Raw genomic sequence first — 12,274 nt, forward strand, 5'->3', positions numbered from 1 at the left:
CCAATGTGGAAAGAGAGACCTAATTCTTGTAGGTTTGTTTTTGCTTATTGTTATCTGAGTGTGATGGTGCATGCCTTTAATCCTAGTACTTGAAGGCAGAATGGGGCAGATCTGTGAGCTTGAGGCCAGCCAGGTTGACATAGCAAATTTCAGACCAGCCAGGGCTATATACCCAAACTGCATATTAAAAAGTACATGTGGTTCTGCTTCTTGTATTTTTAACTAGCCCAGGCTCCCAGCAGAGCCATTAGGCTTTGAGATGAGCATGATTCATTGGGCTGAGTGGGGAAGAGATTAGAGGAAAGCTGATGAGGAAAAAAGACTCGGGTAACATTGTTACCTGGAACACTTACCAACATTTCTTTTCAATAAAATGTCTATTGCTGTCTGCAGAATGGACAAGGTAATAAACAGACACAGGATGCAGCTGCAGTGAGGGTAGACACTTTTCTCAGGAAGGCATAGGTCTCAGGCTGGGAGGAGGCTTGGGAAAGGAACGTGGGTCTGTTGGCTGGGACTAATTATTACCATGCTGAGGCCTTGGTCACGTGGCATCTAGAAAGGGAAGGCTCATTTCCAGACGTAGTTTGCATTCATTTCTACACATAGCTCCTGAGGTGTTTGATCTTAGACTTCTTTGTGGCATCTAAGCTGGAATTGGGGTGCAAGGTACTTAAATGATCAAGCAGCCGGGGCGGTAGTGCATACCTTTAATCCTAGCCCTTGAACAGCAGAGGCAAGTGGATCTCTGATTTCAAGGACAGCCAGGGCTACACCACATGCTGATGAGGAGCTGACAGGTGGTGGCGTCCACTCTGGACCTCGATTTTGGTGGCTTTTTCCAGGGTTAGGTGATGCTGGCATTAAGACAACCTGCTGCGTTTTCCTGACCCAGTGGGTTCAGAAGTCCTCACTTCTTATTGTATTTTCCCTCTATTCCTCTGAGACAGCTCCTGCCTGCCCTCAGATTTCAGCATCGTTATTGCTTCTTGTCCTCCTCACTGATCGATCGATCGGTCTTCTCCCTTGATTTCTAAGTTTTTCTTTCTTTTTCTTTAGTGTGTGTGTGCGCGCTGGGGATGAAACCTATGGTCTTGTGCATTCACACTCTACATCTTAATTTCATACACAGCCCTAACCCATCATACCAGGCACCTGCTATTTATTTCTATCTGCTCTTTGCACCTTGAGGTCTTTAATATCTATGTATATTGTTGTGGCTTTCCTACTAAATAACTCCCTCAGCTGGATGGTCGTGGAGCACACCTTTAGTACCAGCACTGTGGAGAGAGGCAGGCAGTTCTCAGAGTTCAAGGCCATCCTGGCCTACAGGGCAAGTTCCAGGGCAGCCACGGCTACACACACACACACACACACACACAAAGGACAAAAGTTTCCTCAAGGCAGACAGCATAGCTTTAGTCTGTTTATCCCATATTTTAGGGTATGACACAGTAAATCGTTCCTCAGCCAAGAGTCCATGGTAGATGAACCTGATGGAACCATTGTTCCTTTCCCTGCTAGAGGAGTCTGATGTCAGGAATGGACAGCAAAAAGAGTGTGCTAGTGGTTAGAAAAACTCAGGGGCTTAAGAGATGGCTCAGTGGTTAAGAGCACTGACTGTTCTTCCAGAGGTCCTGAGCTTAATTCCCAGCAACCACATGGTGGCTCACAACCATCTATAATGGGATCTGATGCCCTCTTCTGGTGTGTCTGAAGACAGCGATAGTGTACTCACATACAAAAAAAAAAATAAAATAAATCTTTTTTAAAACAAAAAACAAACCCATACACAGGTTGAAGTTCACAGAGGTATCATGAAATCTCAGCAAGTGACTTGGGTTTTCTGGGCCTTTGTTACTCCCTCTGAAAAGCTTAGAGCTAAGTTGACCTATCATGCAAGTCTTAGCCACAGGCACCATTACCTCAAGTCCATGGCTCTGCCACATCTTTCTGTTTGTTCTATTTTAATCCGCCTCAAGCAGCACAATAGCAGGGCCTAACCTCCATGCTGCTGGAATCACCTCCCACCCAGAACTCCGAGTTACTGCTTAGTAGTTTCTGTGTCCATCTTGGCAGCTCTTGACCCAACTGAGCAGCCCTCTGCACCGTGTTCTCTTGGCTCCTTTATGTGATCGCTCTGGTTTCTCCCTCCTTCCCTCCTGCACACCCTCCTAAGGCATGGCTCCTCTCTTCTCCTTCCTCAAAGTCCCAGACACCTAAACCCCACCTCTCTCTTCTCCCCAGCTATTGGTTGCTGGCATCTTTATTTACCAGTCAGAATTAACTGAAGGCAGGTTCCCAGAAGCTCCTTGCAGACTCCAAATCTTGGAGGCCAGCACTTAGCGTTAGAATACAAGTAGTGTTAGGCCTACCTACGACAGTCAGTCTTCCGTCAACAATTCAGAGTGCACAGGTGGCCTCAGTGCCTGTGGTCCTGCCTGCCTGCCTGGGAGTGGTCAGGGGTGTTGCCTCCCAGTGCATGCACAACGCTCAGGGTTGAGAGTGGAGTAAGTACTTCATGACTTTAAACACACCAAGTAAGCCTGCGCCTCCTATTCCGGTTTTGTTGGTTTTGTTTGTGTGCTCTCAGGGCCCGTTTCCATGCAGCTGCCCCTCCAGCTCACTTCCCACAGACAGAGGCCTTTTCTTTTGGGAAATCATCTGTGAAAACAATGGTTTTATTTGGGAGGGGAAAAAAAAAACTAAACACAGAACTGTATACAAGAAAGAGTATTGTGCTTGTTGTCCCCACGAGTGCTTCAAGATCACAGCTGTGCAAAGTCCCCTTTGTGCTGCTCCAGCCACTGGTCCAGTGTCTGGGCTTTGGGGTTGAGTCGCAGGGTCAGATGAATGTTCCGATCAGGTTTCAGGATATAGAAACGGAACATGTTGGCCAAGTCTTGAGCCCCCTGGAAACCAAGCTTCTCGTAGTCCTCAGGAGTTGTCTGGAAACAGAGAATCCACCATGTCTGTCTCCTCTACAGCCTTGGTGATGCCAGAAGACTGGCTTCCTCCAGAGTCCCAAAAAGCCAGGGTGGGCTGGGTATCACCCAAAACTATGTTGGCCCTAAAGCCACTAACTCAAACCCTTGCCGTAAGGCCAAACGAACACTTTCAACTAGAAAGCCAGAAATACGGAAACCCGAGCTCTCCCTGCTACCTGGCACCCATCAGTTGAAAGGCTACTCTTTCAAGGTCATGGGATGAAAGCCATCCATCCTGCCTTTCAGAGCAGAAATCAACAGTATCACTTTCTTGTTCAAAAGCCAACACTATTCCTATTTTCCTCCCAAACCCAATCTAGCCTTTTGTGCTCCTCAGGCTCCATCTTCATAGCTTAGTCCCGCCTCTTTTTAAGGCCACATGGCCACTTAGTGCACTTATTTATTCTTTTGCCCCTCACCCCAGATGGCTGTCTTGTAACTTACTCTGTAGACCAGGCTAGTGGCACAAACACAAAACATTTTTAAAAGATTCTGGTGATGCACCCCTTTAATCCCAGCACTTGGGAGGCAGAGGCAGGTGGATCTCTGAGTTAGAGGCCAGCCTGATCTACCCATTGGGTTCCAGGATAGCCAGGGCTATATAGAGAAACTCTGTCTTGAAAAAAAAAAATTAAGGAAGCTTTGTCTATTATTATATTTAATTCTCACAGCAACCCTTGAAAGTGGATACTATTAGTATACCTGTTCTATAGGTCTTAAGAGACAGGTCATGGAATGTGTCCAGGCTCCTGGGCTAGCTCTGGGCTGGAACCAGGCTCTGAAGCCCAGGATCAGCTCCCCAGACCCCACTTCCTGCTGATGTTCTGCTTGGGTCCGTGTGAGAGATTTGTGGGTGACTTAGACGTCTTGACTCAGCATTTCCCAGGATGTTTTTAATGAACAGGTTTTGGATTCATAAGAAGGAGAAATACTAAAAACAGTGTTATCTGGAGGCCTGGACAGGAATTGTGAGGTCAGCAGAAGGAGGCCAGACTTGTCTCTCCCATTGTCCCTCTAACACCCGTCCTTCAGAGGGGCTTGGCAGACTCTCAGATTTCACTTCCCCAAGGGGTCAAGGGCCACAGGATTAACAATTGCTCAGATAGTCCTTCCCACCCCCCAACCCCCCAGAAGACCCCTGTGGGGGCCAGTGAGATGGTTCAGTAAAAGTACCTACTGCCAAATCTGATGACCTAAGTTTGGTCCCCAGGACCCATGAGGTAGAAGTAGAGAACTGACTGCCATTAGCTGTTCTCTGCAGAAATGCTGAGGCACATACATGTACACACACACACACACACACACACACATTTGCACATAAATAATTGGCCAAGAAAAACAAAAAACAAACAAACAAAAAACCTAGCCAGGAGTAATGGCACACACCTTTAATCTCAGAACTCAGGAGACAGAAGCCAGTAGACCTCTGAGTTTGAGGCCAGCCTGGTCTACATAGTGAGTTCCAAGACAGCCGGTGTTACATAGTAAGACCCTGTCTCAAAGACAAACGAAAACAAAAAAACCCAAAAACTAAACCAAAACAGAAAAATGTCTGGGGAGTTAGGGGCTGAGGCGTCCCAGCTCTGGGGAGGGAGGAACCCACCTTGGCATGATGTACAGCCTTGCCAGTGTGCTTGCTAAGCAAGGCAGCATACTCCTCTGCGGTGTGCCTGCAGGTACTGAGCCCGATGTTCTGCCCTACGAACTCTTCTGGCTTCTTCAGCAAGCTGAGCACCACAGGGCCCAGGTCACTCACAGACATTCCATCCATGGGGACATCACCCATGGGCAAGTCTGTGAGAACAGAGAGGGTTTCCCAGCAGTCAGTTCTCTGGGCATCCACACACATCAGTGTTGGTCTTTGTCTTTGTGTGGTGCCAGTGGTCTGACATTCCCTGGGTGGGTAGAACTCCCAATCTCTGTGCCAACAACACCAGCACCCTCAGAGGTGATATTCATAGAGGCAAAGAGTGGCCAGCAGCCACCAGCCCTATCAACCTCGCCTCTAGTGCTTCCTGCTCTATCTACCCACTTGACCAACTGGCAGGACACAAGCTGGCCAAGGTTCCTTTCAAGCTGGGCCAGGGCATCCTGTTCGTTTACAAACTGGACAGCAAGCACCATCCACATCCTCTGCTTCCTCTTCTGAGAACAGTAATAACCCTGGCTGGGTTTCTCATTCCTCCAAGGGACCAGTGTTAAACCATTTCACAGAACATGGAGTCACGGTCTACCTAGATGACCTGTCTAGTCTCAAGCCTAACGTTAGGGGACCCGGGCTTAGACCAGAGTGATCTGACAACAGTCCCACTTTGGGCTCCAGCTGATGCTCCATGTACTGAGAACTCTGTTTCACTGTGTCGGGTAGGGCACTCACCCAGCAAGAAGCTTTTTCCATCTGCAGCTTTCTGGGGCAGGAAATAGGAAAGGAGGTTCTCGAAATAACAAGGCAGCCGCACACTGGTCATGGGAACACCAATGTCTCGGAAGTATTCCTCCACCTCCCCTTTGCCATCAAAGTGTCCTGCGGCCAGCTTCCCAGCCGTCAGCTTCCTGATGTTCTCCAGGCCACTGTACACTACATAATGGAGGCCCAAGCGTTTGGCTAGATCGGCTAGAAGCTTGCCCTAGTAAGCAGGAAAGAAGAGACCACAAGGGCAAGAGGAAGAGCATGAGTCCCTGATCCTCTTCCTCTACCCCAAGGAAGCCCTCGGCTCAGGAATAATGTTCATGTACAGCACTACACAAAGCTTGCAAACTCTAGGGTCACCTTTAAGCTCATGGGTTTTCTAAGGAAAAGGGAGCCAAGAGGTGAAGCCAGGAAGATCAGGAGTTCAAGGCTAACCTCAGCTACATGAGACAATGTCTAAAAAAAATTGAAAGATTTAAGACGGAGCAGATCTGCCTTGGGAAGGGCACAGAAGCCTTTTTGGTGTGCATACCCATGGCCTTTGTGACCATGGCGCTCAGCTGACACCGTTGGAGAGCTCAGAGCCATCTTCGGAGAAGATACAGCTTCATGGTTGAGCACATGAGCCACTCAGGGTCATCTGGGTTGAGATGAACGGACTTCTGTGTGACCCAGGACAAGTGGTCTAACCACTGTGACTCCACTGCTTAATAAACAGTGATCTATGTCATTAAAATTGGGGGTATATAATCGCATCCCTCCAAAAGATCTGTCCGTACCTTACCCCTGCAAAGTTGTAAATGTGACTTGATTTGGGGACAAGGTCTTTGTAGGTAGCATTCAGAGTTGAGAATTGACCGTCCTAGATTAATTACATGACTCCTAAATCCAAAATAAGTATTCTCCTAAGAGAAATGAGCCAAGGGTCTGGAGTGGAGGCTCATCAGTTAAGAGGCCTGGCTGTTCTTCCAGAGGACCAAGATTCAGTGTTCAGCATCCACACAGCAGCTCACAACTGTCTGCAACTCCAGTTCTAGGGCATCTGTCACCCTTTTTCTGGCCTCCGTGGATACTGTATGGAAGTGGTACACAGACATAAATGCAGGCAGCACCCCTGTGGTGATCTGAATGAGGACAGCCCCCGCAGACTCACTTGTTTGAATACTTGGTCCCACTGGTGGGGCTGTTTGAGAAGAATTAGGAGGTGTAGTTTTGTCGGGGAAGGTGCGGCACTGGGAATGAGCTTTCAAGTTCCAAAAGCCCAAACCATTCCTTATGTAGCTCTCTTTGAGCCTCTTGCCCATGCATCAGAATACTTCTCCAGTGCCTGCCTGCCTGCCTGCCTGCCTGCCTGCCTGCCTGCTGCCATGCTTCCAGCCATGAAGATCATAGACTCCTACCCTCTGGAAGTATGAGCCCTGATAGACATTTTTTAAAAATAAGTTGCTTTGGTTATGGTTCCCTTTACAGCAACAGGCAATACCACAAACAAAGTAAAAATAAATAAATAATAATTATCATCATCATCATCATCATGCCAGGCATGGTGGCATTTGCCTATAATCCTAGCACTGAAGATCACAAGTTCTCGGCCCACTTGGGCTACATAGGCAAGACCTGGCCTTACCCCTCCCTACCAGAATAAAACACAAGAAGCCACGAGAATATAGAAACAGATATTGGTGTGACACAGCCATAGGCTTAGTCACACCCAGAGCCACAGAAGCACTGAGGAAGCATTTCTCCCCAAGCTCTAGAAAGGACCGTGATCTTCCTGACACCTTAATATGCATCTCCAGCTTTTAGAACTGTGAGGCAATTTCTGTGCTTTTGAACTACTCAGAGTAGTTCTCATGACCCAAGGGAGCTCACAAGGGCTTCCAGGAGTAAGGACACAAATCTATTTCAACCAGATCTTTGTCCCAAGTGCTGTGGGATGTACGTGGTTTATCCCTGCAAAGGGTTCATGAACTAGGTCGAGGGTGTGTCCTGCATCAGTTTGCAGAACAGTTTGGAAAATAGCAGGGGCTTCAGTGTTCTGCCCTCCCTTGCAAATCAGAGCTACCTTCTGGATCAGCTGGGGTCCACAGGCCTTGCCTGAGACCCACTAAACCAAGCCCTGGCTCCTCATACCTACCTGCTGCACTTCTCGGTCCTGGCTGCATGTCTCCCAGTAATTGGTCACAATGAAGGTGGCATGAGCTCCAGCCAAGGCCAGCTCCATGCTAGCTGCATCGTCCTGGTCTCCTCGCACTACCTCAGCACCTTGCCGCTTCAGCTCTTTGGCTGCCCTCTGCTCAGGGTTTCTTGTTACCACTCGGATCCTGAATGTCCCATCTTCTAGCAATGCACGGGCCACAGAGCCACCTTGTGCACCTGTGAAGAGTCAAATATGTCACAACCACCAGAATCAGAGTGAAAGAACAGTCTAGAAGGGATTACTCCACCAAAGCAAGCCTGCCCAAGAAACACGGTGTCTCCTTAACCTGTCTTTAGGTTTTCTATATTTGTGGGGAGATTAGCTAGTTTTGTTTTTAGACAGTCTTGCTGTGTGCCCTAACCTGAACCTCAAATGTAGCACATGCTGGCCCTGAACTCACTGGGTGTTTTTTATTAGAGAATTTGAACTCCTTCTCCTTTGGGTTCATTCTCGGGAATGTTGGGAATACAGGGATGAACCACACCACAACATGCCTAATACCCTTTTTTTTTGGAAAGTTTTCTATTTTATGTGTATGAGTGTTTATAATGTATGTATGTATATGTGTGCCTGGTGTGCCTGGAAGCCAGAGAGAGCTTAGAATCCTTAAAACTAGAATTACAGACAGTGTGAGCTGCCTTACATGGGTGGTGGGAATTGAAGTCAGGTCTTCAGTAAGTGGCTCTTTACTTTAAAATGTATAATTTGGGCTGGAGAGATGGCTCAGCGGTTAAGAGCACTGACTGCTCTTCCAGAGATTCTGAGTTCAATTACCAGCAACCACATGGTGGCTCACAACCATCTGTAATAGGATCTGAAGCCCTCTTCTGATGTGTCTGAAGACAGCTACACTATACTTATATAAATAAAAATAAATAAATAATTTTTTAAATGTATAATTCAAGAGATGATGGTGAGCCGGGTGGTGGTGGCACACGCCTTTGATCCCAGCACTTGGGAGGCAGAGGTAGGCGGATTTCTGAGTTCGAGGCCAGCCTGGTCTACAGAGTGAGTTCTAAGATAGCCAGGGCTATATAGAGAAACCCTGTTTCGAAAAAACAAAAATAATAAAAAATAGAATAAAAAAATAAGAGCTGATGGTGTAGTCTGATAGTAGTGTTTGCCTAGAATGTTATATGAGACCCTAAGTTCAATCCCAAACACTGTACACACAACAACAACAAAGGAATAAAGTGTATAATAAAACTCTTTTAATGTACTCACTAAATTGTGAAGCCAGTTTTATCTAACTCTGCCACCTTGTGTCCTCATCCCCAAAGAAGCCTCATCTCCATTAAGAGCCATTCTTTAAGGGCAGTGGTGGCACATCTTTAATCCCAGCACTTGAGGAACAAAGGCAGGTGGCTCTCTGTGAGTCTGAGGCCAGCCTGGTCTACAGAGTGAGTTCCAGGACAGCCAGAGCTACACAGAGAAACCCTGTCTCCAAAAAAAAAAAAGTATTAAATAAAACATAAAAATATAAAGGACATGGATATACATGTGCTGCTAGCTAGAAATGTAGATGTGGGGCTGGTGAGATGGCTCAGTGGGTAAGAGCACCCGACTGCTCTTCCAAAGGTCTGGAGTTCAAATCCCAGCAACCACATGGTGGCTCACAACCATCTGTAACAAGATCTGACTCCCTCTTCTGGAGTGTCTGAAGATAGCTACAGTGTACTTACATATAATAAATAAATAAATCTTAAAAAAAAAAAAAAGAAATGTAGATGTGGGCCAGTGAGCTGGCTCAGGAGGCAAGAGGCTTGCAGCCAAGTGTGACCACCTGGACCTTCACGTGTGCACTCCCAAGCAGTACATCAAAAAAAAAAAAAAAATTGTAGATTAATCTTGAACTGACAGAAGACAGTCACCAAAGGACACAAGTGTGATTCCATTTGCATGAAAGTCAACAGGATAAACCCCAAGTAAATTAGTGGTTGACAAGTTAATGGAAGGGAAATGGGAGAATGACTCTTGTTGGTTTTGTTTCTTGTTTATTTGAGGCAGGGTTTCTCTGTGTAGCCCTGACTGTCCTGGAATTCACTCTGTATACTAGGCTGGCCTCGAACTCCCAGAGATCTGCCTGCCTCTACCTCTTGAGTGCTGGGATTAAAGGCCTGTGTCACCACTACCCAGCAGTTTTATTTATTTTTTTATTATGTATCAGTGTTTTGCTTGCATGGATCTGCACCATGTGTGCAGTACCTGAGGAGGCCAGAAGAGGGAGTTGGATCCCCTGGAATTGGAATTAGATAGTTGTGAGCAACCAAGTAGGGTTGCTGGGAACCAAACCCAAGTCCTCTACAAGAGTAACAGGTGTTCTTCCTCTGAGCCATCTCTCCAGCCTCGTTTTAGTGCATTTTCTAAGCAGACAGTGGCCAGTGTATCATGTCAGCTACTCCAGGGGCTGATGGGGGAGGGCAGTTTGGACCTCAGAAGTTTACAGCCAGTCTGCTTGGATGACACAATCCAAGAAAGGAAAATTGGGCCAGGTATGGGGGCCAATGCCTCCAATCCCACCACTCAGGGAGCAGAAGTAGGTGGATGTCTGCAAGTTCAAAGCCAGTTTGGGCTACATGTTGAGTTTTTGGACTAGCCAGGGCCACAAAATGAGGCTGTGCCTCAAAACACCAAAAGCAAAACTTTTTCTTTTCCCAACTGTACTGTAGGGGTGGGGGTGGGGCACAGATCAGTGGTAGAGCACCTGACTTGTGAGGCCTTGGATTCCATCTCTAGCACCACAAACACTTAAAGCCCCAACAGTAAACAACAGCCATAATTGAGGTGAGAAAGCAGGGTCAGAAGCTGCAGGCTATGAACCACGGAGTGGCTATGGGTAAAGGCCCAAGCCTAACACTTGAGTGCCATTTCTGGGACCCACATGGTGGAAGGAGAGAACCAATTTTTCTTCACTTTCACCTCCACAAGTGCTCAGTGGCAATGTGCACACCCACAACATAAATAAAATTTAATGACACATTGTAATGGGCTACCCTAATGAGGTTCTGTCTTGAGTAATAATAATAATATGACCCTTCTCAAAATAAAAATAAATAACAGGGCTGGAAAGATGGCTTGCAGTGCAGGCTGCTCTCACAGAGGACCAAAGTGTGGCTTGGTATTCACACATCAGCTGACAATCACAGCTCAAATTCCAGGGGATCCAGTATCCTCCTCTAGCCTGGTCAGGCACTGCCAGCTGGGGTATAGACATACATGCTTGCAAAACACCCCCACACAAAATAAGACTAACTTCACAACCACCTCAGTTCACAAGTTCAGCATGTGATTCAGAGGTACAGCCCTTGCCCAGTATCCAGGAAGCCTTAGGTTTAATCATCAGTCCTAGAAAAGTAAACAAACAACAAAAACAAACAACAAACAAAACCCCTTAGCTATTAGAAAGGAAATTAGGTGGAGCAGGTGGGGAGGTGGGTGGGAGAAAAGTGGCATGCTGCTGTCTGAAAATGTGGCCTATGCGTACATTTATTCTGGTATGAAACCAAGGAAACTTGTCATCTAGGGGAGGAGAGGGAGAAAAGTCAATTTCAGTATTCTGCGCAAAAGGATGCGCACACATGCCTACACACACACAGAAGTCGCTCTGTAGACCATCTTGAACTTTCAGAAAGCCTCCTGCCTGTTTTAGGAGCGACTCCATGCTTGATCATATATATTTAGTTGCATATATATATTCAAAACCAACCTGCTTTTGTAAGATTTGTGGTAGCTCAAAATGACCACTGTTGTAAAAAGTTAAGTAAATGTCAAGATGTTCTTTTCCCAGAATTGGCCTCCTGTCCTTAAGTTTACTCGCTACGAGATAGTCCTCTGATTGTTTAGAAAAAAGCCCACACAATGTCTCCGGTCCTTTAGTCTGCCCCCTTAATGCGGTTAAAGGTTAACCAATGATAAACTGCCAGCCCTAAACTGTGACTGAGAACTGCTCTAAAAAATGTATAAAAGATGTGGTTTAGCTACTCGGGATCGCTTCCATCCCGATTTCAGGACTCCCCCAGCATGCTGAATCAATAAACCTCTTGCGTTTTGTATCGATCTCTGTCTCTGCGTCTCTGTGAGTGGGACATCCCGGACGTAAGGCTTTTCAGGTTTTACATTTTCAGGTTTTGCCGCCCCCAACCACCCATATGTGTGAGAACCACAGCCGTTCTTCCTACAAACAAAGGTCCGGAGGCCTGGCTCGCTCACCTGTGGCTCCAAAAACCACCACCAGTTTCCTATCAGCCATGGGGTCCAGAGCCCAAAGAGCGTGATCCCAAGAGGCTTGGGGTGGCAGAGTTGGCGAAGGGCAGAATCTCTACCCTGAGACGTCCGGTCCCTGAAGACGTCCAGAGATTCTGTCTGGCAATACCCAGTACCAAGTCCCCAGACCACAACTCGGGTGACAAAAGGGTAAAACAAGGGTCCGAGAATGGGCTTTGGCGGGATCTGCAGGCCTACAGCAGAGTCCACTAAAAAGGAGGGGGGGATGCAATTCTGTGCAAGCCGCCAGCCCCTACTGGAACCTCCTCTACCCTAACAGAGCCCGTTCAGGCCGCGCTAGTCTGTGGCCTGCCAGCTGCCACGCTTCCAGGGGGGGCGCCTGCGGTCCTGGTCCTGACCCTTCTCTTGCTCACTCAACCTGCCCTCCCCCGCGCTCCAAGGCCTGATGGTTCC

General features: G+C 47.3%; 1 protein-coding gene across 1 annotated transcript; it reads right to left on the minus strand.

Annotated features, from left to right (window-relative positions):
- Positions 1-2,650: 2,650 nt before the first annotated feature.
- On the minus strand, positions 2,651-12,274 carry Nmral1 (NmrA like redox sensor 1). Its single transcript, XM_021185110.1, has 5 exons — positions 11,807-12,274; positions 7,535-7,773; positions 5,365-5,614; positions 4,591-4,781; positions 2,651-2,948 (listed from the first exon to the last, which is right to left on the minus strand). The coding sequence occupies exons 1-5, from the start codon at positions 11,844-11,846 to the stop codon at positions 2,769-2,771; spliced, it is 900 nt and encodes a 299-aa protein (XP_021040769.1). The 5' UTR covers positions 11,847-12,274; the 3' UTR covers positions 2,651-2,768.

This window comes from Mus caroli, chromosome 16 (genome assembly GCF_900094665.2).
Source record: "Mus caroli chromosome 16, CAROLI_EIJ_v1.1, whole genome shotgun sequence".
Taxonomy (NCBI): Eukaryota; Metazoa; Chordata; class Mammalia; order Rodentia; family Muridae; genus Mus; species Mus caroli.

What these genes read in the sequence shown, in the direction of transcription:
- Nmral1 (XM_021185110.1), bottom strand. Translation starts at nt 11,846, where the DNA reads ATGGCTGATAGGAAACTGGTGGTGGTTTTTGGAGCCACAG. An exon ending in GGTGGTTTTTGGAGCCACAG is followed by an intron (nt 7,774 to 11,806) that starts GTGAGCGAGCCA and finishes GACTCTTCACAG; the next exon opens with GTGCACAAGGTGGCTCTGTG. An exon ending in AGGACCGAGAAGTGCAGCAG is followed by an intron (nt 5,615 to 7,534) that starts GTAGGTATGAGG and finishes CCTGCTTACTAG; the next exon opens with GGCAAGCTTCTAGCCGATCT.